The 25,858-nt window shown below is 47.9% G+C and overlaps 2 protein-coding genes across 4 annotated transcripts in view; both read left to right on the forward strand.

Annotated features, from left to right (window-relative positions):
* The window catches only part of Brp (ELKS/RAB6-interacting/CAST family member bruchpilot), a 59,919-nt gene extending 41,470 nt beyond the window's left edge, over positions 1 to 18,449 (forward strand). For all 3 annotated transcript variants that reach the window (XM_076906891.1, XM_076906893.1, XM_076906894.1), the window contains 13 exons: positions 5,500 to 5,667; positions 6,632 to 6,799; positions 8,770 to 9,033; positions 9,550 to 9,936; positions 11,422 to 11,724; positions 11,816 to 11,968; positions 12,040 to 12,228; positions 12,313 to 12,452; positions 12,538 to 14,794; positions 16,337 to 16,594; positions 16,670 to 16,857; positions 16,931 to 16,988; positions 17,428 to 18,449. In XM_076906891.1, coding sequence (XP_076763006.1) covers positions 5,500 to 5,667; positions 6,632 to 6,799; positions 8,770 to 9,033; positions 9,550 to 9,936; positions 11,422 to 11,724; positions 11,816 to 11,968; positions 12,040 to 12,228; positions 12,313 to 12,452; positions 12,538 to 14,794; positions 16,337 to 16,594; positions 16,670 to 16,857; positions 16,931 to 16,988; positions 17,428 to 17,463 — 4,569 coding nt within the window. In that variant the 3' untranslated portion in view covers positions 17,464 to 18,449. The remainder of the gene's footprint in view (positions 1 to 5,499; positions 5,668 to 6,631; positions 6,800 to 8,769; positions 9,034 to 9,549; positions 9,937 to 11,421; positions 11,725 to 11,815; positions 11,969 to 12,039; positions 12,229 to 12,312; positions 12,453 to 12,537; positions 14,795 to 16,336; positions 16,595 to 16,669; positions 16,858 to 16,930; positions 16,989 to 17,427) is intronic.
* Positions 18,402 to 22,507, forward strand: LOC143430566 (uncharacterized; the record flags this gene model as incomplete). Its single annotated transcript, XM_076906908.1, has 6 exons — positions 18,402 to 19,491; positions 19,794 to 20,347; positions 20,419 to 20,579; positions 20,688 to 20,835; positions 20,909 to 21,090; positions 21,229 to 22,507. Coding segments are annotated over 6 exons (2,220 nt in total), but the record flags the coding sequence as incomplete, so codon positions are not given.
* Positions 22,508 to 25,858: the final 3,351 nt, after the last annotated feature.

The following is a 25,858-nucleotide window of genomic DNA, read 5'->3' on the forward strand; positions in this document are numbered from 1 at the left end:
CATTAGGACCACGAAAAGGATCGGTTAGGTAACGATCATCTTGTCACCATCACGCTCTTCATCAACCCTTGGTCATCGACTCATCGATCGTTCACCTAGAATCAGACATTGTTCATCTCGATCACACTCCATCTCGATCGTCCACTTCACTGGTACATCTCGTTCGAGGCACGATCAGCGCTCGAAGGGATCACAGTTGATCAGGATCAATCGTGTCCTTGGTAGATCGATCGAGTTGTTTTTTTTTGGAGGGGGGGATCATGGACAGTTTGTCTCAGAGGAGAGGGGATCATATCACGAGTGACACGATCATCGCATCTTTCATCACACGCTCATCGTCGTTCGCCATTCTCTCGTCGCGTAGAATTCGAATGAAGCTAGCGTTCAGGCATGATGCATGCGTGGGAGAGTACGGCGACGTAGACAGCTGTTTGTCACTCTTAGAATCACCACCTTTAGGTACGTCTACTTTTCTGTGAAGATGCAATCTTTCCTTGCGTTGCTTATGCGTCGCCACCAGCCACTGGATACGTGTTCGTTTGAAATCTTCCAATTATTATATAACGCCCTGGGTGACGGAGAAAGATTGCACTGCCACTGTTGGTAATTTAAGACATCTCACGGCTAGTATCACCTTAGTCGAGGTAGCTGTTACTAGAACAATTACATCAAGCACTTGAATCTCCATTAGGATTCCTTGATATCGTCACACTAGAATCAACAATCAACGTCAATTGTTATATTTACTATTGCAAAAGGTGTTGGCACATACCAAACATTTTAATCAGCGTTCTCCTTCAAGAAATGGCCCGATTGTTCAAATATAAAATCACGAATTACGATAACAACGTTTTTATAATTTAATCTTAAAATTAGGAGGTTCACTAGATCTATAAGGATGCAACAGGCATCGAACCGTACTTAAGTGATAAAGTAAATACAACGATGTGCCAATACTTTCGTGCATCATAAATACATTATTGGTGCGTAAGCATTTTCAAACTTGATATTCGCGCTGATCGAACGAAAAGTACAAGTCAGCTGAAGCCTGGAAAAAGGATCTTGAAGTAGAACGAAGGCTAAGAACCACGCAAAAAATCGTACAATTTCCCCTGTAGTCGATCGAGCGACACAGTTATCCAGTGGACCGGTTCGTTATCGTGTTCAGCTGGAGGCAGAGAAGTTTCGGACGATTTTCTACGAGTTGCCACGATAACAAGGAATCCCCGTGGAGCCGGGAATCGCTGGATAAACCTCACCAGCGCATTGAACGTCCGCTTCACGCCATTCTCGACGGCCCAGACTCACGGAATTGACTAAATACATATAATAAATAAATAAATAAATAAATAAATATATATATAAAAAGCTGGAAGTAAAATCGCGCAGACGAGGCATATAGATCGACGTAGATCGATACGTTTGGTCGCGTTTGTTCGTGTTTGTTCGTGTTTGTTCGTGTACGAATCACGCTTGACATTCTCGGTCGATCACTTTTATGATTCGTTCGCGGATGGATCCTGACAATTTTTTCTCTTAGAGAAAAACGCATGCGAGTTCACGAAGCGGTCCTCTGTACCCTGATTATATATTATGCATGCTGCATGCACGCAGACAACCGTATCGTTACTCTTCGACGCATCTCTCATCCATCTATCCCCGATCAGGTAAACGTATCATCATCCATGGATCACTATCGCCCTATAGCCGCGAACCATAACCACCATTGGCTCGCGAGCTTCGTGGAGATATGCACGAAGGAACGTTCGGTTCAGCCTCTCTCTAATACTTCTATCCGATCTCTAACGACACTGCCTCCTTTGGACTCTTCTCGCGCTCTAATTAGTTGCTCAACAAAGTTGAGGGGCTTACAACGCGAAACAACCAGGGAATTATGTTACAAATTGAGTTTAAAGCTCATCTAATTGCGTTTAACGCTACGAAGTTTATCACCTGAGCATTTATTTCATCCCCTAAAAAAAATAGTCAATATAATGGTACGTAATATTCTGATCCAGTAAGCTCTTCAATTTTTACTCTCATGAAAACATCACGGGCTAATCCTTCGTCAGAATTGCATACTTTCGATGTCAATTAACTTTCGATTCGCTTACGAAAGGAAAGAGTGAGATAAACTGTAGAGAATTGAAAATCGATGATCTCGAAACGTGAACCGAACGTCACCCTTCGCCATCCGCATAGTCATAAGGGTATAAGCATTAGCAGTTAAGCTAGAGCTAAGTTAGCGATAAGTCAGCAACGGATGGCGGTCCCCAATTCCGCTGAACTCGTTCGATACTTTCACTCTGGCGATCAGAATAAATAACGATCCGCGATAAATCGCGCGCGCGATCGTTAATAACGTTGCAGCGTTTAACGACAGCCGGCGTATAAATTCCTACGTGCCCGGAATGAGAACGGTCTGGTAAATCAGCGGATACGGAAAGCTGATCACGTTCGATCGTGATGAGCGTAAACTTTTCTTGTCTGTTGATTGAACCGTCGACGAAATTTAACGGAACGCGAGGTGATAATAATAATATCCCATTAATATCGAAACCCTTTCGACACTGGAAGATTGACCACGCGATATGCGAGAGCATTTTGCTTCCCTTGAAACGAGAGAGAGTCGTGAATCATAAATTTCCTCGATACGAATTCGAACTTGAATTATTCCGATGAGAGAAAAGATGAAAGACCTGATCAATTACGTGGAGAAAGGGTTGAGCTACTACGATGTCGCGTTAAAAGAGGGAGGTGGAGTTGGGTGGCCTACGTGGTGAGCGAAGCATTATTAAACGTGGTGCCCCGATATTCTAGCTTTCTGAGGAGGTAAGGATATTCTTCACCCGACAAAGAAGCACTTCCAAGCCACATCACCTATCCTTCGTTATCCATCTACGTGATTACCGTATTATGTAACGGAGTGTTTCGATGTTCCGTAGTAACACTATCTCTAACACACATACACTCTCTCTCTGTCTCTCTCTCTCTCTCTCTCTCTCTCTCTTTCTGTCTCTCTATCTATCTACCAATCTATCTACCTGTACTCTGTCTCTGACTCTCTGTCTGGGATGGCCAGTAAGTTCCCGCGGAGGCTCGAAACTTTTATAACCGATCCGGGAGTGCTTGGTAAATTCCCGTGAAATTTTAGTCCACGATCAAGAATAATTTGCGTAACCACGTTTCCGAGGTATTCCCCCCCGCTGACTTGGAAATTAGTTTCTTGATTGACATCGTAAAATGGCTCAGAAGATTTTCTACCCCCGCCGCTCCGTGATTTTTTCCCTGAAATTGAATCCCTCGAGTTTCCTCTGTTAGCCTATCCACTGCTAATTACCAACTCGGTTAATGACTCAGGCCTCTAATCTGCAATTTTTCGCTCAATCAAATCGCTTTGGTGACTTGAACTGAAATCGTGGCTCGGTTTTCACGCGGTGCAGTCCTGGTGAGCCACGATGCGACCGCGGTACGGTCAGTTTTACCAATCAACGAGACGAAAAGACAGATATTTGGAAAAATTCGTTCGTCCTTTCGTGGGAATTGGCCAGCCACCCCAAGTACCGTCTTTCTTTCTCTCTATCTGTCTCTCTCCCTCTCTCTCTTTCTCTCTCTGTCCCTTTCTCTGGTGTGAGTCGTTGATCTGACTGTTCGCAATGGTTCACGTAACGCGCGCGGAAACGACTCCGCGTCGTCGTTCACCATTGACGGCGGAACGAGGCAGGAGAAAGGAAAAGGCAAAGAAACAGAAAAGAGATAAACTTATTCGGCCGAGTTTCCCGCGTAACACGTGCGTGTGTGTGCAGCCGTAAACGACGATCGTAGTTACAAACTTAGTTGAACGTAGAAGACCTTGCGTTTGCCTCTGCGGCTCGTGGCCGTCGTCGAGCGACACCGGGATAACCGCGACGTACGCGTGACGCCGCTTCGCGGATCCGTGGCCGATCGCCACGATCGCTCGCCTCTACGTAGACCTCTTGTTTCTTTCACCAACTTCGCACGATATAGAATGCTGGAGAGAGGGGTGGATCGAGGATCGATCGTCATCCATTGACGGAACCGATCGCTGGCAACTCTCGCATGAATGTCGATAGACTGGATCGATCCGTCGATCCCTGGTGCTTTGTCTTTGGGCTGAGATACGTGCGTACATGTCATCTGGTTTTGGAACAGCTGCCCTCTGATCGAAGTAATCTACGACGGAAGATGCGCTCTTCAACAGTTCTATGACCGATGATCGCTCTTAGGGGACTCGAGATACCTTAGAAGACGATGGCTCTGTGAATCGATGGGTCCTACGGGACCTGGTTCGAGGGAATTAGGCACTGAAAGATATATAACGGTTAAATCGATTATGCATCGAATTCGTTTGTTTCCTCGGATCGTTCTCTCTTGTTGGACGTGTGTTCGTTTTACTTCGATCAAAGGGCAGGGAGATTGCCAGAGAAGACCGCGATATCTCCTCCACGCTACGTAACTCTGCTAGTTGATTAGTTAGAAAATATTTAGTTGTGTTGATTCTGCTTGGCGATCCATCGGCGGGGTCTCGTTCAACGGTGAGATCCCGCCGCGGGATCACATCACGCGGCCTGCCGACACCAGAGTAGATCAGACGAGCGTAGTAGGTACGTACACGAATAATAAAGAGAGAGACACAAATACATAATACGTTCCAGTTCTTCTTCCGACTTGTCCAGCCTCGAACTACTCCTCTGAATTCTCTCACGTTCTCCGCCTGAAATACATTCGTTCGTACACGTAATAAGTATATCTCTCGTACACGCAGGATACACTTTGTTTGTAACTTTGTATCGTTGGTTTCGATATCGCTGCATGCTCAGTATGACGAGTCCCCGTCCGAGTACGACGACGATTCGCGTGTACATGGAACAAAAAAACCGTTATCAACAGTAACGGTGAAAGTCTCGAGCTTTTCAGCAACCAACTGCTCCACTGCCTCACTGTAGAGACTTAACCAAACTTTCTCCAGATCAGCTGGCTAAACTCGCAAAGGAAACAGCGAGGTTTTCGTCCCCTCGATTCACCGTTTCATCGATTCTCGCGTTGATCATTGTTCGAAATCGACGGGTCGCGTGACATGGATCGCGAGCTTCGCGAAACTGCAAGCGATCCACGTCTCGCGTCGCGCGTTTTCGAGGAGAAATTCGATAGAGCGGCCAGGCTGAATGGCAGCTCGACGGTGTCTATCCGGTTCCTGTACGAGCGTTTGGCGTATAACGATTAGAGCTAGTCGAGAGGTTGGCGGCTCGGAACGGAAAGCGAAACGGCTGACCCGTTTCACGGCCGATTTACGTTTGCCACGTTCGGGGCAGGAGCGATCGAAGGGAAGTTGGCCCGCTGATCGTCGTCGTACTCGGCCCACGACGGAGGGACGACAGACCAGGCGCCTCCGTCGCTCGTTGTTTCGTCGTCGTTCGAGACGCGTGCACCGTGCCCGCACGGACTGATCCTCTCGTGGACGACGACTCTTTTTCGCAGCTGGACGAGCTACGGACGGAAGTGCAACGCAGGGACCAGGAGCTGCTCGCCATGTCCGCGAAGATGAAGACCCTCGAGGAACAGCACCAGGATTACCAACGGCACATCACCGTGCTCAAGGAGTCGCTCTGCGCCAAGGAGGAACATTACAACATGCTGCAGGCTGACGTAAGTCTACCTTTATCTGGCCACTCGGCGAACAGTAGCCGCTCGCGGTTTCCGGTTAGTTTCACGCGACTCGATAAACTCTACAAACTGATTTGTCTGGGAACTACTGTACCGGGGATAGAGTTAACTAGCCGCCTTTCGCACGGAATATTATTTCTATTCTAATCTTGAACCTCTCTCAAACTCGATATTAATTCGATACATATGATAACAGTTTTCTAATAATAATCGTATCAATCGTTCGTTGTTTCAAAAAGAACTTGAATTTGCAAGCCCTATATGGGATACTCGAGGTCGGTGCGGATACGAACGACCTATACCACTAAAAACTTTGCACCCGTGTAATATCACCGATAACTTTTCGTACAGATCACCATAAAGGATAATTTATAGAGCTAATTAAGAGTTTCTCGACTGACGAAAAATAAGGTGAAAAGTTCGGCCCTTCTACCGCCTGGTAAATCATTAACTCGAAAGTCCACGGTGCATGAAACCGTGTAGAACGGAGTAAATTGCGAGCGGGGCCCCCTCGTTTAGCATCTATAAATTCCAGTGAGAAAGTTCTAAGATTCGAATTTCCACAAAGAGCCGGCGAAACGCGGCAGGGACGAACCAAGCAGGGGATCCTCGAAGGTTGTCCGGTTGAAAACGGGGAAATCGACTTTGGGGGTAGGGGCGGACGGAAGGGGCGAGTGTACGTAACAGGGGCGAAAGGAAGGCCAGGCTGCAGGAAACTGGGTCGTGGCAGAGCTCTCTTCCCTTCCTCCCGTTTCGCCTCTGCAATCGCAAAGCGCGACCGGACTGTTTGGTAGCGTTATTCACGTCGCGTGCAGAGAACGCTGCCACCCCCGTGCAATGCGGATTGAATCGGTCCTGTTCAAAGTGGTTCTCGCACCCCCTTCCGCGCCCCTCTTCGCACACGTTCGTACGATGACCCGGTGGTTGCGTGGTTGCGTGCGTGCAGGTGGAGGATATGCGGCAGAGGCTCGAAGAGAAGAACCGTATAATCGAGAAGAAGACGCAGGCCGCGATGCAGGCGCAACAGGAGCGGAATCGTATGAACACCGAGCTGTCCGAGCTGAAGGACCACATGGACATTAAGGACAGGAAGATCAACGTGCTTCAGCGTAAGGTAAGCTGGACTTGCCACTTTTTATTTAACCCCTACATCCCTCCGCTTCGCGTCGCCTTCGTAACTCGAACGCGAGAGAAAATCTTGCTGTCGTTTACGAAGGATCGACGCGTCCAATTTTTACACCCGTTTATTTATACTTCCCCCGCCATTTTCCGTGGTTGATAGCCTGTGAAAAACGGGGACAGATGGTACCTGGTTTTATTTGCGCGCGCTGTAGTATAATCGCGAGAGGTCAACGCGATGCGACTTATAGATTCGAGGGAGTGATTCATTTCACCCTCGTCCAGACGACTAAACAACGGGTGTTAATGACCGTCGTGTAAATTAAAGCGTAATTAATTGCATCGAATCGTTTCAATTACAAGTTAAATGTCCGTCGACGCGTATACGTCTTCTCGATTGCTGGTGTTCACACTCGGTCCCGTTTCGCACGGACGGATCGCTAAATTGTCTCATTCATCGAGAAAACATCGTTCCCCGCATCCACCCCTCCTGTATCCTTGTCAAATATTAAAATCAACCTTATCGGAAACGAGAACAGTGATCGACAAATAGAATCGCGCCGTGTCACGACGGCCAGGTGAACATTCGCAGGTACTCGATACCGTCGTTTAATGTAATCATATCGTTATCAAGCGATTTCGCGTGGAAAGGGGGGGCGCGAGATCGATTTCCGCGTTCCCCAGCGGCAGTAATTAGTTCCGCGCTAGGTCGAAAGGGATTTTCGCCCGGCGATTAATCAACCAGCCAAGATCAAAGAGGAAGCGCACGCTTAGCGTGAGAGTATTCGTAGGGACGCGACCGCGGACTGCGCATGAGTGTCAATCTTGCTGTCGATTGGAATGAGTGTGAGACTTGCGCGCGAGCGCCCGCGCGACACACTTTTTGTAATAATGTTTTCCTAGTCTGTGCCGTGTTAAGGCTGTAGTACGTTAAAGCCTATCCGTTATCTTTAAGTTATTTACCCGCAACCCTTTACGTTGGCCATATTACTTTTGTACCCCTGCCTGACTCGAATAAAACCTCATTAGAAATCACGTCCGCCCGCCTTGTTTTATTTGTTCTGTTCTGCGACGCACTGGTTTCAGTTGTTTCTTATTGTTTCGCGACACGCACACACCCGTAGGTGTAATTTATTTGCCTCGGATCGACGATGATCGACGACGGCCAGGATCGAGGGAAATCGGGGAGTTGTGTGTCAGTTTTTTCCCCCGGATCGAGTCGATCAGGCTGTCGTCGATTACGTGCGTCCGTTAGAGAGGAAACACCGCTTCGTAATCACCTTTTATTTTTGTGCGACGTGTGGAACGTTTAGCTTTATGATCACACGCATTTTCTTTCGCGTTAGAGAACGTTGATTATTTATCGCTGTACACCGCGAGTGCCTGGTTGAGTAAATGTTTTGTCGAGCTGTGAACGATGGCTGTGAAGATCGATGATACGAGATGGCAGGTAAGTAAGGATTTACGATCCCATTATGGACTTGTTCGCACTCTTTCGACTATGGACTGCTAACACAAGTGTCTACGGTACATTTTCATTACTAATTGTCAACTAAAACACTAAAACGAGGAATCTTTTATTCGATTAATCCCTTTCTGTCATTCTTTCGATCCAGCTGTGTATTCCTTCTTTCTAAAACCAATATCGAACTGTCGCTGCTATTAGATACGCATAATTTTGCGGATTAATCTACGTGTTATTGCCTTGTGCTTTTCAAAATTAGGAAACCATTTTGATGAATCAGAATATATTAAGATCGCAGCAATTCCGTAAATCGCGAAACGAAAGGCACTCTAACACTTCCAATCCTCTTGGAACAAGTTCATCATCATCCTTGCTTACTTCTCTGCTTTTATTTTAATGCATCCCTTTGTCGCGTAACACACCTAACGTTGCATTGTTCTGTTTGAACGAGGGACGAGGGAATGAATGCATCTCTAACGGGTGAACGATTGTGACTTCAGATTGAGAATCTGGAGGATCTGCTCAAAGAGAAGGACAACCAGGTCGACATGGCCAGGGCGCGTCTAACGGCAATGCAGGCGCACCACTGCAGCAACGAAGGGGCGCTAAGTAGCCTCGAGGAAGCGATAGGAGATAAAGAAAAGCAGATGGCACAATTACGGGAACAGAGGGACAGGGCCGAGCAAGATAAACAGGAAGAAAGGGAATTACACGAGAGGGAGATCGCTGAATATAAAATGAAAATCCACGCCCTTGAGTCTGAGGTAAGGCCTCACGGTAATTTAACCTGCTAACTCACCCTTTAATCACGGATTATTCTTTAATCAGGCACGTAAACATTAATAAAAGCGCGGACAATTTTAACCCCATCGTCGCAAATATAAATATGAAAATAAGCTAGCCCCGATAGAAATAAAAAATTGTTAATTACAAAACAGAGAATCTCCAGATAAACAAGGTATTTTTAACTCGATTTTTTCTAGTCAACGAAATTACAAATTTCTGTAGATTCGTTCATCCCTTTAAAACTCGATCAACTCGATAGAGCATTCGAAAATTGATCAACCATTCACCAAGTTGTAACAACATCCAAAGTACACCCCATTTAGCATCGTTCCAGTCGATACGATCAATAACCCTGCTCGACCTCCTATGAAACTTTAACTTCTTGGCATTCGCTTGGCTAACAAAAAAAAAGAAAGAAAAGAAAAAAGAAAACCCCCCGTCTTCGACCAATGGTCGACTAACGCTGCTTTCTGGACCCGGTCCACCGAGCACAGGTCGAGAAATTGGGCGCCCGACTGGAGAGAGCGCAGGCAGAGAAGGACAGACTTGAGGCGAAGCTGGAGAGCTCGCAGTCGGAGCTGGGCAAGAGCAAAGCCGAGCTGGACAAAGCTGCGTCCGAGGTTGGACGCAGCGGGGCCGACTGGGAGGCTGCCAAACAGAGACTGACCAGGTTGGAGCTGGAGAATGAGAGGCTCAGGCACGATCTCGAGAGGTCGCAGACCTACGGCAGGAGCACCCTGAATTCCTCCCAGGAAATGGACAGGATTCAGGAGAGAGCCGAGAAGACAGCTGCGGAACTCAGGAGGGCACAGGCTGAGCTCAGGGTCACGCAGGCGGACAACGAGAGGGCCAGGGCCGAGGCTGCTGCTCTTCAAGAAAAGGTAAAGTGCTTTTAGCTTCAAAGACAAAGTGCTTCTTTTTTAAACTTGCATCTTAACGGTTTTTTAAATATTTTCAAACTCTCCTGGTTCTGTAAGAAACTAAAAACATTCTGACCAGCTGCACCCCATTAATCGATCCCCCAACCACACGATGGACTCTAAGTTAGACGAATTCTCAGAACTAGCGCAGAAATCGGTTTCATCGAGCTTCCAATTGGTTGGACCGATCGATTGTCTAGGCTAGTAGAATCGATGAGAGATCGCAGACCAAGGGACATGCATTCTCGACCGGCTGACCGCGGAAGTAACCCAAACTATCGTCCCCAGCACCCTAACCTGACTCTACCATCTATTAACGGACGATCGCGACGACTTGACAGACCGATTTCGCTTCCAAGAAGCACGAACAATCGCCTTTAATCGTGATCGATTCACGAAACCACTACTGGTCTGGACTGCAAGCGCTGCGGTAGTCGGATCTAATTTTCAATCGCACCTTCGTTCTTCCCGTGCTCCGTCGGCGTACCCGAGCTTGGTCGATGACGTGAAACGAACTGGTAATGAAACTGCCGACTAAGTGGACGGAAAATTGCACGCAGCCTCGTGCTCGAGCTTAATGGAAGACGTCTGACTGACATTTCGACGGAGCTCGACCTCTTTTTAAACAGATTTTTCTTCGCCAACCCACGTTTCCTTATGCTAATTATTCGAAACGATCCGTTTATTCAATTTCCACGCGGCTGGCGGTCCATTGCCTCGAATTGGAAATGTTTACGGATATAAATTTAATGTCGCGAGCGGTCTTGCACGTAGCTCGCCGCAAGCAGAAAATTGATTTTAATTAACGCGCCGCGGTAAACGAGAAACGCGTTAGATCCACGTTAATAATGGATCGGTGTTGGCGTGTACGTGCAGTTCCTCCAGCGATGCAGCCATTAGCCGATGCAAAATTTTAGGAATTCATTTTACAGACCGTGAGTTACGGAACGCGGGGAATTTACAGACTCTTGGATGGAAGCCCGGTTATTTAATGATTCAATCCAATCAGGCATTAATAATTAATATCGCTCTGAAAACACGAGTAGTTTTAGTACCTTAATAATTCATTCGAAACAGTTGCAAGAGTTTTGAACACTTTAATGCATTCGCGACGGTGTAAATCTCTTAGCAAGCAGCGGTGCGAATCGCCGCAGTAGTACGTAGCGAGTTTGGTCAGACATAAACCATTACTTTAAACCGACTGCTCACTTCCCGTCATTCCTTCTCGTAACCACCAATAAAAACGTGTTCTACGCTGCTGTTATCTTTCCTTGTGGTACTATGGCATGGCACTGTGCTGTCCGTTGTTGTGAAAATAATGGATAAACCCTCGACGTACCGATACATCGTGGCCATCGAAAATGGCCAGCGCGGCTTTGACGTGCCAGCATGCTATCCGCTGCAAACGGGTTATTTAAAACGACGACCCTTCGATCTTTTTCAAAGGTGGAAAAAAGCCAGGGTGAGGTGTACAGGCTGAAGGCTAGGCTAGAAAACGCTCAGGGTGAACAGGAGAGTCTTCGTGACGAGTACGATCGAGCGCAAGCGTCGGTCGCTCGTCTGCACTCGGAACGGGACAAGGCGACCGCGGAACTGGAAAAGACTCAGGAGGAACTCGAACGTACACAGGCGACACTTGGCAAGGCACAACTTCAACAGGACAAACTGCAAAATCTACTGGACAAGACTCAGAGCGAGGTGGATAAGCTGCAGGAGAAACTGGACAAAACGCAAACGGAAATTCGCAGGGTAAGCTGGAAAAGAAGTGCTAGTCTAAGATAGTCTATACTGTTTTAAATGGCACACGTGAATTATAATAGATTTTTGGTACTCTTTACAGATGCAAATGGAAAGGGAAAAACAGAACTACGATTTCGAAAACTTGCAAAGCCAACTGGACAAAGCACTCGGCCAATCTACCAGGATGCAGAAGGAACGCGAAACTATTCAATTGGAGGTGGATCGATTACAGGATAAATACGAGAAAGCTCAGGTAATTTCGAATCTTGAAGAGCAACGTAGGTGTCGCGCGATCACTACTGTCACTTTTTAACCGGCCAACAGATCATAATGCAACGGCTACAGAAGGAGAAAGACGGTTTCCAGGAAGAAGTCGAGAAGCTACACGAGAGAATGGAGTTCCAGCAAAATCAGATAGCAAAGATGCAACGGGACAAAGAAATGGTATTATCGGAACTGGAGCTGGTTAAAGAGAGATGGGAGAAGGCTCATAATACTCACCAGAAACTAACCGTAAGTAGTATAGACAACACACAGGTTAAATAAAAATACATAAACAAAATATACAATTTTTTATGTTCCGTCATCGTTACGTAGCTCGAGCGAGACGACGCTGTGACTGAGATCGAGATCCTGAAGGACAAACTGGAAAAGGCTCAATATTCGATGAATAAGGCTCACGAGGAACGAGAGAACGCGAACAAGGAGTTCGAGAAGATGCTGGAAAAGTACGACAGGTAAGTAAACGTCGAACCCATAGACACGATCGATGAGTTTTCGAGAAAATTAACCATTTGCCGCCCGATTCGCGCGTTCCCACAGATCCCAGAGCGAGGTGTACCGACTCCAGAATCGAATCGAAGTGATGGAAGCCGACAAAGAGAGGCTCGAGCTCGAGGCGGAGAAGTACCAGATGCTGGCGTCGAAGAGTCGGGACGAGGCGAGGAAGGCCCAGGAGGAACTGGCTCGCGTGCAGGAGATGTACGACCGAGCGGCGCTCCAATTGGGCCGCACGAAGGAGCACGAGGAGAAGTCGAAGGAGGATCTGGACAGGTTGTCGGTAGACCTGGAGATGGTGCGGGAGCGGTACGAGAAGTCTCAGATCGAGCTGCGCAGGTTGCAGAACGAGAGGGAGAAGCTGGAGGCGGACAACGAGCGGATCAGCTTCGAGCTGGAGCGCGCGCACTCGCAGCTGAACAAAGCCCAGGCGGCGACGGAGAAGACGCAGGAGGAGCTGGCGCGGATGCAGCTGGAGATCGAGAAGATGTACGAGAAGCACGACAGGCAACAGACGGAAGTGAGGAAGTCGCAGGCCGAGGCGGAACGGCTGCGCAACGAGGCCGAGAGCGCGCGCGAGGAGTGCGAGAGGTACGCGGCGAGGTTCGGCAAGTATCAGGAAAGCCAAGAACGGCAGAAGGAGGAGCACGAGTGGGCGAAGCTGGAGGTGGAGCGGCTCCGCGACAGGCTGGAGAAGGCGCTGGCGGAGCTCGAGCGAGCGAGGAAGGCCGAGCAGGACGCCTCGAGGCTGCGCGCCGATCTGGAACGTGCGGAAGGGGTGCGAGGTAAATACCAGTACGAGCAAGAGAAGTGGCAGAGCGAGGGTAGTAGGCTGCAGCAGGAGGTGGAGAAGCTACGTGAACGTCTCGAGGGCCGTGAGTCCGAGCTGAAGAGGACGCAGTCGAGCAACGTCGAGCTCGAGGCGAAGCTGCACGAGGCGCAGCTTCAGCTCGAGCGGGCGCGCGAGGAGACCAACAAGGCGACCGCGGCGCAGGAGAGGAATCGGGGCGAGATCGAGCGCGCTAGAATCGAAACGGAGAAGATACGCGATCGTCACGACAAGGTGAAGGCGAGAGCGGACGCCCTCGAGGCGGACAACGAGAAGCTCCGCGTCGAGATAGTACGGCTCGAGAGGCTGATGCAAACCGAGGGTAAGACCAGATCGGAGAGCGCGAGCATCGAGGTCGAGCGGCTGCGCGCGAGCCTCGACAAGGCGATCGTCGCGCGCGATCAGGTGGAGCTCGAGGCGGGCAGGCTGGCCAAGGAGCTCGAGAAGGCGCACATGCAGACGGCCAAGTATCAAGAGGCGGCCGAGGCGAACAAGAAGGAGCTCGAACGGCTCGCGGCGGAGATGCAGCTGCTCAGGGACGAACGGGAGGCGCTCAGGCAGGAGCTGAGGAGGGTGCAGCAGCAGCAACAGCAACAGCAACAGCAGCAACAGATCGCCGGCAGCGAGGAGCTGGCGCATCTGCAGCACGAGCTGCAGCTCGCGCAGCGCGAACGGGACAAGATGGCCGCGATCCTCGAGAACCGGGAGAAACACTCGGAGAAGATCGAGAAGGTGAAGGAGAAGCTCGAGGCGGAGGCGAAACAGCTGCAGGTGGAACGGGATCAGCTGGTGATACAGCTGGAGAAATCGCAGGAGATGCTGGTCAACTTCCAGCAGGAGTTGAACACGAACGAGGCGGAGCTCGAGCGTCAGCGCGACGAGGTGCGCCGGCTGCAGCAGATGCAGCAGCAGAGGGTGCACGCGCAGACGCCGGACAGGGCCGCGAAGGAAGCCCTCGAGGCGCAGATGCGGGAGGTCCATCGGCTGAGCCAGCAGGTCCAGAACCTGACCCAGGCCCAGACGAAGGAGCGACAGAGGGCCGAGCAGGCCGAGAAACGCGTGCAGGAGCTGCAGAAGCAGATCGCCTCGAGGGACGCTGCCGCTGCGACTGGCGGCGTCAGCGAGGCCCAGCTCGAGCAATGGCGGAAACTCTGCGAGACGGAGAAACAACGGGCGGACACGGCCGAGAGGCAGGCCGCGGAGCTCCAGAAACGTATCCAGAACACCGAGAGGCAGCTGCACGCGCAACAACAGCAGATCCAGCAGATGCAGGCGACGATGCAGCAGCAACAACAGCAGCTACAGCAGCAACAGCAGCAACAACAACAGCAACCGCAGCAAAACGGCCTGGAGGCCGCCAGGTTGCGAAAGGAGCTCGAACGCGCGCGAGAGGACGTTAAGCAGGCGGCCGTCGAGCGCGAGCGGTTCCAGGCGCAGCTCGAAATGCTGTGCCAGGAGCTGGAGAAAAATCAGGTTAGCAGCAGCACGGCCTGCAACTCGCTCGCGCCTGACCTACACTACTACAGCCTACATCCGCACCATAATATATGCCTGCACTATGTCTCTGCCTAATGTTACGTACATACCGTTGGCTGATCGTTGTCGACCGGCTGTCGACACATCATCGCGCCTCCTCGTCTCTCTATGTCTTCTCATTTCAACCGCAGCCTCTGCCTTCGTCGTCGACGAAGCAGAAACTCGCCCACAGCTCATATACACGCTGCAGATAACAAAAAAAAAAAATAATAATAATAATAATAATAATAATCGAATCGGATAGATTATACATATGTAATAGAACAGAGAACGATATCGTGTATATAAGATATATACGTATACAGACGAAATCAGAAAAAAAAAAAAAAACAAACGATGCACCCGCACATATTTCTCATCTTATGTTGCGTACATGTATATCTCGGGGCGTCCGTCACACTTCACAGCGAAGCGCAACATCGCCTTCACCATTATCATCCCCCTCATGAACCACCCCTCCCTCTTCTCTTTACGAGATCGTTCCCAGTAAACCAAATGCGATTACTTTCAAGCACAGCCATTTTACGCGCTCGTATCGCTCTTTATTTTCGTTTCTCGAGTATGTTCGATGGTTATGCCGTTTCTTTACCATTATTTTTATTGTTGTTATCACTAGCAACGACGACGAGGAGACGATCGGGGCGGCAAAAGGAACCGTGTTTCCTTCTTATCGGGAGACGATGCCCGTACGCGGAGAGGCGAAATGGCGCGTCGTAACGATCGTCTCTTGCGTCGATTCGATCGACTGATTATCGTTACTGCTACAGTTCTGTTGCGCGCTCGACGTCGCAACGACGCGCAACATTTTTTTATGAGTATCACTTCTTTTCGTTCCCTTTACTGTTTTATTTCGTTTTGGGAGCATGCCACTGTATTCGAGATGCCAGAGATAGAAAATGGTAAACCAGCAAAGTTGCGCAAGATGCGATGAATGGCCACCAGCTGTTACGCCTTGTCTGCGTTCACGATTATTTGTACGGACTGGGGAATGTGTCACGATCGATGCACAGAATGCGTTACGCACCACTTCTAATTGTAACATTCACCTCGAGACATTTTTTATCTCGACGCATACGTTTTCTTATACGTATTCTGTATATATACATATATACATTATTATATATATATACTATACTTCGCTATTTTGAACGTCACTAGAGTTTTGCGAGGTAATTGCGAGTTTCTAATCATCTGCGAGTATGACTTGTTTTTTAATTGCGTTTCTATGCATCTCTCATTTACCACCGCCGTGACTAGAACTTTAATGCCGTAGAATGAACAATCGAACACGCGCTCCACCATCGAAAGCGAACTAAGCTATTCGAGAAGCTTGAAAAGCGAATTAGAAGCAAAAAAAGTTACAGGTATAAACGTGATGGTCACGGCTCTAAGTAAATGATGCAGCTTTCATCTGCCTAGCCGTAGCATCTCGCAGATGGCAAAGGAGCGGGTGTTTTCACAGTGGTGTTTTCGACGCAGGTGGACTTGCACGAGGCGAACAAGAAACTCCAAGCTGGCGCCGCGAAAGCTGGTACCGACACTACTCAAGAGAGAAGACAATTGGAGGAGCAGAGACGCCAGTTGGAAGAGCAGAGAAGACAGATGGAAGAGCGAGCGAAGTCCGTAGATCAGAAAGCTAGAACGATAGAGGAGAAGGAGAGGACGCTCCAAAGTCTCGACCAGGACCTGAAGAAACGGAAAGCGAAAATGGACCAGTTGGAGCAGCAGTTACAAAGGGTAATTCATAAATGGAACGATCCTGAACGATATCCATTCTCATCTGTGTCGTTTCTTCTTCTTCTTCTTTTGCAGAGCGGTGGATCGCCAGACAAGAGGTTGGCGGAAATGCAGAAAGCTCTCGAAACTGCCGAGAAGGAGCTGGAAAAAGCGAAGGAGGAGTCGGCCAGAAGCTCTGCCGAGACCGAGAGGTTACTGCAGCTGGTGCAGATGACTCAGGAAGAACAGAATACCAAGGAGAGACAAATCAGAGAACTTCAAGAGTGAGTATCGAGCGCGAACATTTTCATTCTCGTGCAATCGATGCTATTAACCGTGTACTGATTTTTCTCGCAGTGCACTCAAAGCCGCACAAGCCAAGTTGAAACAAGCCGCAACTGCACAGCAACAAGAGGTCAGTACATCTTTTAACCTGCAAAGGAAGCATATACTTTAACCAACACGATTAAATATTAATCATGTTTTGAGCAACCTAGAAGTAACTACTAACCGCGCAAAGGGATTCCTCTTTTAGGTTCCCTTTTTTAGTATCACGGTTCCTTTGCGCGATTTGTACCACGTTTAATTATTAGCATCGATAGGAACACGACTAACCAGCTCTCTTTTTAAATTTTCACGCTGACCCCGGATCACGGCACATACACGTACGACCTGTGTGTTTGTTTGCTTGTACGTCGTGTTTGCTTCACGTCTGTGATCTGTTTACCCGCTGTGTTCAAATATAATTGGCCCGTGTACCGTGCCCCGATCGATTTCGTGCGAAACGAACGTGCGTTTCCAAATGAACAAAATAAAATGAATAAAAAATACGGACAAATAAATGGAAAATACAGGCGGGTCCCGCCGGATTCCTAAAAAGCTTCTTCTAAGGTCGATTTTCGTTGGGGACGCCTTCTCCGTTCTTTTTAGTACAATTTGCATATTAAGCGAACTCTTTACAAGTACACGAACTTATTAATACGAAAACTAATCGAACGAAAGAGGATCGTACTGATTCGCCATTTGACAACACACTTTGTCAAGATATATAATTATTTTACGTAACGCTGCGACCATTGTTAACATATTTAATAATTAATAGCGGGAAGATATTGACGATAATAACAATAATTATTGATATATATATATATAAATATAGATATATATATATATATAAATATAAATATTAATGTAAAGGTGTTGAGAGAGAGAGAGAGTGAGAGAGAGAGGACAACGGAAACAATAATGTTAATTAATTATTAACGACGCGACGGTGTATGTACATATATATATATGTGTAATATGGAATATATGTATATACATATTACGCTGGATAATGGATAGACGCATGTGACTGTACATGTGTATATACACGTACACGAAAGGGGGAGAGAGAGAGAGAGAGAGAGAGAGAGAGATATACGTATGTAGATATATAAATATAAATATATACATAAACGAAAGCATGTGAATGGTGTGAGGCCGAGGCAGAGAGAACGACGAGGCAGAGGGGAAAGAAAGGCAGAAGCAGAGGAGAGATCTTTCATAGGCTGACTTTTCACGTCGTCACGCCAGAGAGACGATGGCTTCGATGCAAGTAATAATATAGAGAAAACGAGAACAGACAAACGAAAAAGAGAAAAAAAAAAGAAAGGAAAATCGAGAGAGACGATCGAAAGGGAAAGAGAACGAGGGAGACGACGAGAATCAGATGAATCCCTGCGCGGTACGTTCGCAGCCATTTTGGAGACCGCACCCTTACGTCGTTCGGTACGAAACCGCTCGATGCACACACGGGCCAGAACCGTCATAATTTGTCACCCCTTCCCCCACCCCGTCCACCTTCTTTTTTCGTTCACATTTTCTTTGCGTTCACACCCGTTGCCTCCGCACACGCACCGCAACGCCCGCCGCGACGTCCACGCGCACCGATGCACGTGCACAGCATCCAGAAACGTCCAGTACTGTCCTCCGGAACCCGAGAGAACGCGAGGAGGCCAGGAGGCTCGATCTGGAGGCGAAGGACAGGCGGATATCAGAGCTGGAACTGAAGGCGACCTCGCTGGAGAAGTTGCTGACAGAACAGTCCGGCTGCTCGAAGAGGCTGAAGGACGCCAAGAATGTCAGCCTGGAAGACAACGAGGGCTGGAAGAAGGAGTTGGAGTCGAAGAACATGAGGATCGCTGAGCTGGAGCATCAGCTGGTAGCCTGCAAGACCGTGAAGAACAGCAACAACGAGTGCACCCAGAGCTTGAAGCTGATGGACGAGCTGAAGGAGGAGAAGGAGTTCTGGGGGAAAGAGATGGAGGCGAAGGACAAACGTGTGTCGGAGCTGGAGGACGAGATAGCGTCATTGAAGAGCTTGGCGGAGGAGTCCAAAGGGTGTAAAGACAACGAATCTAGAGTACAAGATAACAATGAGACCTGGAAACTAGAAATCGAGACGAAGAATCGGCGGATCGTCGAGCTGGAGCAGGAGATGGAGTCTCTGGAGAACTTTTTGCGGGAGCACGCGGACACTGAGAGCGTGCGCGATCTGGAGATCCTGGTCGAGAGGAAGACCAGGAGGATCGAGGAGCTGGAGGACACCGTGGCCGAGTTCGAGGACTTCCTGAAGCAAAACCCGGACGTGAAGGAGCTGCACGACCTTCGTTGCCAAATAACCGCTGGCAAGCGACGGATACAAGAGCTGGAGAGGTGGATTCAGAAGAACAGCGAGAACAGAGGGTCCAGGATCGATCAGGAGAGGATTATCGAGCTAGAGGAGATGGTCACGCAGCTGGAGGAGTACGTGAGGGAGCACAACGTGGACGTGTTGAAGAGGAAGCTACAGGATCGTGAGTGCAGGATCGAACAGCTGCAAAATCGTGTTGGGTATTTGGAAAAGGAACTGTTGAAGGTTGAAGAAAACTGTCGAGGTAAGATTGTTTCAAAGTCCTAGTAACGATATCTATCTTGATCCCTGATTCTTCGTCCGCATTGAATACCACGAGAACTATTTCGAGCCGCTAAAAGCTGGTGCGAGGATCTTAAACCTTTCCACTAGGCAAACGCTAGAGCTGTCTTTCACCACTGTTCTCTTTCTGGTCGCATTCTCTTCCTGGACTTATCAAGTAGGAGCATTCCCACTAATTCCTTGCCCCAACAACCGACACGCGTCACGTTTCATCTGGCACAATTTAACAATCAACGTCATCGTTATCCAAATTCCAATTTCCAGAGAAAGAAACAGCGAAGGACCGCCAAGAAAAAGGAACAACGATGAGTCCAGACGATTTTCCGTGTTGCCACGCGATCGAGGACAGTTCAGAACGTGAGAGAGAGCAGAAGATGAAAAAAATGGAGCACGCAATATCGGAGAAAGATAATAAGATCCAGGAGTACGAGCAGCAAATTGTTGAAAGCAAGGACGAAATAACGAGGCTGAGAAAGGAAACCGTTGCCCTGAAGAAGGAGTTGAGCGAGTACGACGACATCGGGATACTAAAAGAGGAGATCAGGGTGAGGGATGAGAGGATCCAACAACTGGAGGACGAGGTGGACTCTCTGGAGAGAGCTTTCAGCGAGAGGATCGACCTGGAGCAGATCGAGGAGCTGGTGAACGTAGTCAAGGAGAAGGAGGACAGGGAACGACAGTTGTTGAAGGATCTCGCGGAGAAACGGAATAAGATCGAGGAACTCGGCGAGGCTCTCCGCGAAAGCGTCGTTATCGTAAGCGACAGCGAGAGGAAATTGAAGAACGAAGAGAGTGCGAAGAAGGAAGCTCTTCAAAGGGTAAAATGGGAATGCATCCGTCACGAAATATCTCCAAGTACGTGCTCGTACTTTATCCATTTTCTTTTCAGATAGCCAAGTTAGAACAGAGGATCGCATCCATACAAACCGCTTCCGCGTTGAAGTGCATCACTTGCCAACCCCTTCTATCGAAACTGCAGAGGTACGAGAAGAAGCTCGAACATCTCACGGAAGAGAGAACGGTACAACTGGAAGATCTTCGTCAAATGAAGTAAGCAATTTCAGCAGAGGGTTATCACCGAACACGTGTTAATTCTTCCATAAGGACATGGAAGATTTTCTTAATCGATACCTCTCGTAATATCAAGCTTGTCGACAGGCGAGAAGCTCTGAAAGCTGCAGTCTCCGAGAAAGACGCACACCTGGCTCTGCTGGAGCTTTCAGGGATAAAGACTGTCGCTCAATCTGAACAGGCGGATCAGCTGAAAGCGGACAGGAAAAGGTTGCTGGACAAGCTGAAGAAGGAGGTAATTTCCATCCCTTGATGGCCGATCGACGATTGAAATCGTGTTTAATTGGAGTTGAAAAATCGCGTTACAGGACGAGAAAAGTATCGAGTTATCAGTAGAGTACAGTCCAACTGGTTCAGAGGGAACACCGCAGCTACTCACGAAGCTTCTAGAGACATCCGACGACGACGATCAAGAACCATCAAACGATCATCGCAGTGATACTGGTTCCCCTAGACCGGCCACGACGAATGGCGACAGCTGCGCTCATTCGTGAGTATATCTCTAATTAAACTAAACCCTTTTTGTGTACATATTAATAATGGCACGCTTGGAAAGCTTTTGAAACGCTAAACAACGAACACTGTGAATCGTATCCTCCACCAAGTTTCTCGCGTTGCTTCCCCGCAGAAAGAAGACGGCGAAGATGGATCGGGACCGAGACGCGAGCGAGAGCACCCAAGCAAGTGTCATCGACAGGATAGCAGATAAGTAGACCAGGCCACGTACGGTCGTAACGAAACGTAGAAAGCGAACGAAAACGTTCGCTGTCGGTCCTCTTCGTTTCTTCGATGTTGTCACGTGCACACACACACGCAACCGTAGAAGCAATCTAGAGCATATTTCTAGAGCCTTAGAGCGAAAAACAGAGGCGAGCCGAGATACCTCATCGACATCGACAGCGACAATACAACAACAGACAAGCATACCCGCGTCGTATCATCATCCGTCATTGATCACCATCATCACGATCACCATCATCGTCATTATCGTTCATCCGTCATCGCTATCATCCACGGTACCATCGTCTACGAGTCGCCCTTGCGGCAAATTCCAAGGAACCGACCAAGGAGGATCGTACAGTGGAGCACTGGTGGCCTCCTCCGTAAAAAGATCGAGGTTCGAGCTGAGATTCTGGACTTTTCCGGACGAATTAGAGAAGGATCGATCGATGGAAGAAATTCGTTCGATCAGTCCTGAGCGAGACGCGAAACGAAAACGTGCGCGTTCGTAATTATAACCGCCATCGCGAACGACTCAGTAGGTAGCCGAGTAGGAAGAGATTTGTGCTTCGCGAAGCTCGACGGTTTCCCCGAGTGGTCGCTTGCTGGTAAACGGTGATCGAAACAGGGTGTCAATGGAGGATTTGGTTACACTTGTTATCATAGAATCTAGTTAGCTTTTTCAGTAGACCAGTTGGTTGCATGTCTCAGAATCGTCCGAGGATGCTCTGTTTCCGATACGAAGAATACGATGTGGACACATCTTCGGTTGGTCGATGTCCAGTTTTTATAGTCGCGACGTCGAGTTTCGTTCGAGCGTCGATTTTTACCGTTGTTACGTTATTGTAGAGATTCGGAAGGGTATTTAGAAAGGAGGAACACGACGTAAGGGTAGCAGTTCGTTCTTTATCCCTCGGACGGGTGACTGTGACCGCCGTCTAACCAAAGAAGAAACGACGACGGAAAATAAGGGGATACGAATCGTTTCTTCGCGAGCGTCTAATATTCTCGATATTAGTTCGAGGTGAATCGTATCTTTGTCCATTAAATAACGATTAGACGGAACGATTTCACGGTAAAGCCACGATGGAAGTCACCTGTCGATCGAGTCTACGTAATGGACACCATATACTCCCTCCCATCGTTAATATTTCCCTATCGTCCGCGATTCGAGTCGCTTGATTAGAGATCAGAAAAGATCTGTAACCGAAGGGAGAGGAAGGAGAGGACGAGTATACAGACAGAATTTCACTCCTTTCCTTTTTTTTCGATTTCTTGTCACGGGTCCAAAGATTGTCGTTATATAACGAACGCCAGAGCTACGGTTAAAAGGAACCGGAAGCAACGAGGCAAACGAGCAAACAACTATGAACAATTATGAAACGAAGTAGAGAATGAGAAACGGAATGGAGCAGAGAAATACCACGTAGTCGGATTTCGTCGAGAACCAAAAGGAAATTCGTAGCACGAGGTATATCCCGCGAGGTCTGCCGTCAGAAAGAGCAATGGCTGCCGCGAATGGGCTTGAGGTTGCATCGAGATTTAACGAGAAGCGCACGAGGACGAATGGAACGGATACTCGAGTCGTGGTGCTGATTAGCTTTCAAAGATGACAATAAACGAACGTTTCGCGAATGATCTTGCGATGCGGAAAAACGAACGAACGAACGTAAAAGGGGGGGGCGAATGAAATTCGAAAGAACGCACGAAAAAAACGCACTTCTCTTCCCAGCCGAGGTGTTCGTCGATCTGTCGTTTCGAATCTTCGAAAATCGAATCGTTGCTTGATTCTATTATATACATATATATATATATATAAAATATTGTTCGTTGAAAGTCAGGTTAAATCGAAGTGAAGTAAATGGGTTTCCTTTCAGGTTGCGTAGAATCGAAGGGTAACTTTCATCGACTCGTTTGCGTGTGTGATAGCCAATTTAATGAGCATCGTTACGAAGTGTGTGGATGTACATATATTGATCGTGAACTACGCTACGAACGTACGTACACAGTTTGTAGAGTACTATTATAGGTTACCGTCATTCGTATGTTAACCGAGCTACGATTATCGCGGAGCGTCTAGAGAACTGTTAACGCATGTGAACGACTTCCATATAGTTTCTCAGCCCCAGTCACTTGGTACGTGTCTATTTTACGTTGAACAGCCGTGCAGATGTTTATGGAAATTGTTGGAGAGCCTTCGTTCGATAGGACGATATTTATTGAACGTTGTTACGAGATCTTTAGACGTGTACATAGCCACGCGTAAATACGTTAATCTATAGAGGAGCCGTAGGCCGTTTACGATAATTCCGTGTTGATAATGATTGCGATTCGTTTTCGAAATCTGCCATCCTCCAGTCTTTTCAATTACGTTCCTCTTTACACTACTCGATGCCTCCCGGATATTGTTGCAACACCCAAAAATTTCTTCGTAACCCACTTAGATAAAGTATCGAAAATAAATAATCGAACTTCCCTCTCGTGAGAGTAAAGTTTCTTTGGAGGTGGTCTACGTAAATAGAAAAAAAGGAAAAGAGAGTAAAGTTGCGCCGATATCTAATCGAGCTTGATATAGAAAGCCTAAAGATGGGACGTTCGAATGGAACACGTGGATTTCTTTCCTCGAGATGTTGTTGAAACAACCCGCTATTATCAATTACTATTTCATACTACTAGTTCCGAAGTAATCCTCAATCTTCTAATATGCAATTCGTACTCGAGATCGTCTAAGCGTTTTTTTCGTGCGTCGTCGAGGAACGCATCCAGGATATATATAAGCCACAACGATCGTCCTAAACGAAGAGAGAAAGAGAGAGAGAGAGAGAAAGGACAATTGATCGATCGGGAGCCTGTTGCATCGCGAGATGTTTCCGTCTGTAGGAAGACGCGTGTCGAAGGGACACTAGTGGTGATCACCACCTTCCGGAAAGGATACAGAGAGACGCGAAGCCCTTCGTGAATTCGTACGACGGTCGCTCGACGATGATTATCGTACAATGTTCGACGAAGGAACGGTGGACTAAAATTCCTGGACACGAACGTGAACGTCGTCTGTGTTCGTAGCGTAAAACATAGAAATAAATCGTCACGATCGTCACGGTTTTGCAGGATCCGTTCTCGAGAGAAAACAAAGTATTCTTTCCCAGCGTGTGCAACGAAGAAAACAATTTCCGGGCGACTTATTTGGGACAACAGGGATCAGACGAGCTGAACAAAAGAGAAAACGAAAAACCAAAAAAAAAAAGAGAAAAAAAAACAAAGAAGCAAACAAACAAAAAACCTGAGGCACTAAAAAGGACAAGGGACTAGAGACGAGTTGTTTTGTACATAGTCGTGTGTCGATGTTTCTTCGATAGCCCTGCTAAAATAATGAAACGAGAGAACAAGCGCGCCCACCTGTGGTCCCCGCTGATTCTGTACCCATTCCCAAGCATACAGCTAGTCTAGAGTTACCTGTATTTACGTGTATACATAGTTATTATCTCACTAAACGAATTTCTCGAGCATTTAACGCAGTCTAACATACGTACGTTAGCGTCAGACGCATGATTACCGTATATTACATGACCAGGATTTCGCTTGAGAAAGAGGAAACACGCGATCGGCAAGCAAATGGGACACGTCCATCTAACGAAACCGTACGAATCGAGGGACGCGGTTCGATCTGCCGTAGAAATGCGTTTCGCTGCGTACGTGCGATTCTTTCCTCAAGTCGAACATCCCACGGCCACCCTGTTGCGAATTGAACGGAAACGAGCCACCACGCGGATGAAGTTTGCCGTTTCGTGAACTTCTAAAAGGGGAAAGGAAATTTCTTAAGGAATTAAACAGAGTATAATAATTGAACGCATCCTTCGTCCAGTGTTCAGCTCGTTGTACACATATTATATATAAATAAAAAAGTATATATTATATTGTCGTGTCTACCGTACGAAGAAGTAGTGACATGTTAAAAGTGTAAAATTTTATCGTTAATACTTTAAAAGAAACTGAAGACGCTCTCTTTGATTCGACGATAAAGCGCTCTTTATCGTTACTAGTACACGACACACCTTTCTCCATTCGATCTCTGACTTGAAACTTTGAAAAGAGAACGCCACACCCTCGAAACCTGAACCACCGCCCCTAGGCCCTTTCGGAAGACTTGACGCTCCCGCGAATTCTACTGACCTAGAAGCTAGATCACTTTTGCTGGAATCGAAGGGCATCGGATCGTAGGCAGGGCAGACGAGAACGACACTTGTTAGGCGAGAATCGAACGCGCAGCAATACCTCATCGAACTGCTTCTCTGCCCTGTGTAAATCGAGAGAACCGACCTGCATTTAGTCGACGAGGACTAATTATTCATCCGTCACCGCTTGCCTCGACTCGAGCCGACCAGCCAGTAGTACGAGCGTAGCGTAAAGCGTACGAGTCGCCAGAGTTCGCTTCCTATGCGGCCGTTGAAATCACCGACGCGCTCGCGGCTCGAGCGCAATACTCTGGAACGTTCTCCTTGAAAAGTAGTCAGTTGGAAAGGAGCGATTTGGGACAGGAT

The sequence above is a fragment of the Xylocopa sonorina genome, chromosome 15 (assembly GCF_050948175.1).
Source record: "Xylocopa sonorina isolate GNS202 chromosome 15, iyXylSono1_principal, whole genome shotgun sequence".
In the NCBI taxonomy this organism is placed as follows: Eukaryota; Metazoa; Arthropoda; class Insecta; order Hymenoptera; family Apidae; genus Xylocopa; species Xylocopa sonorina.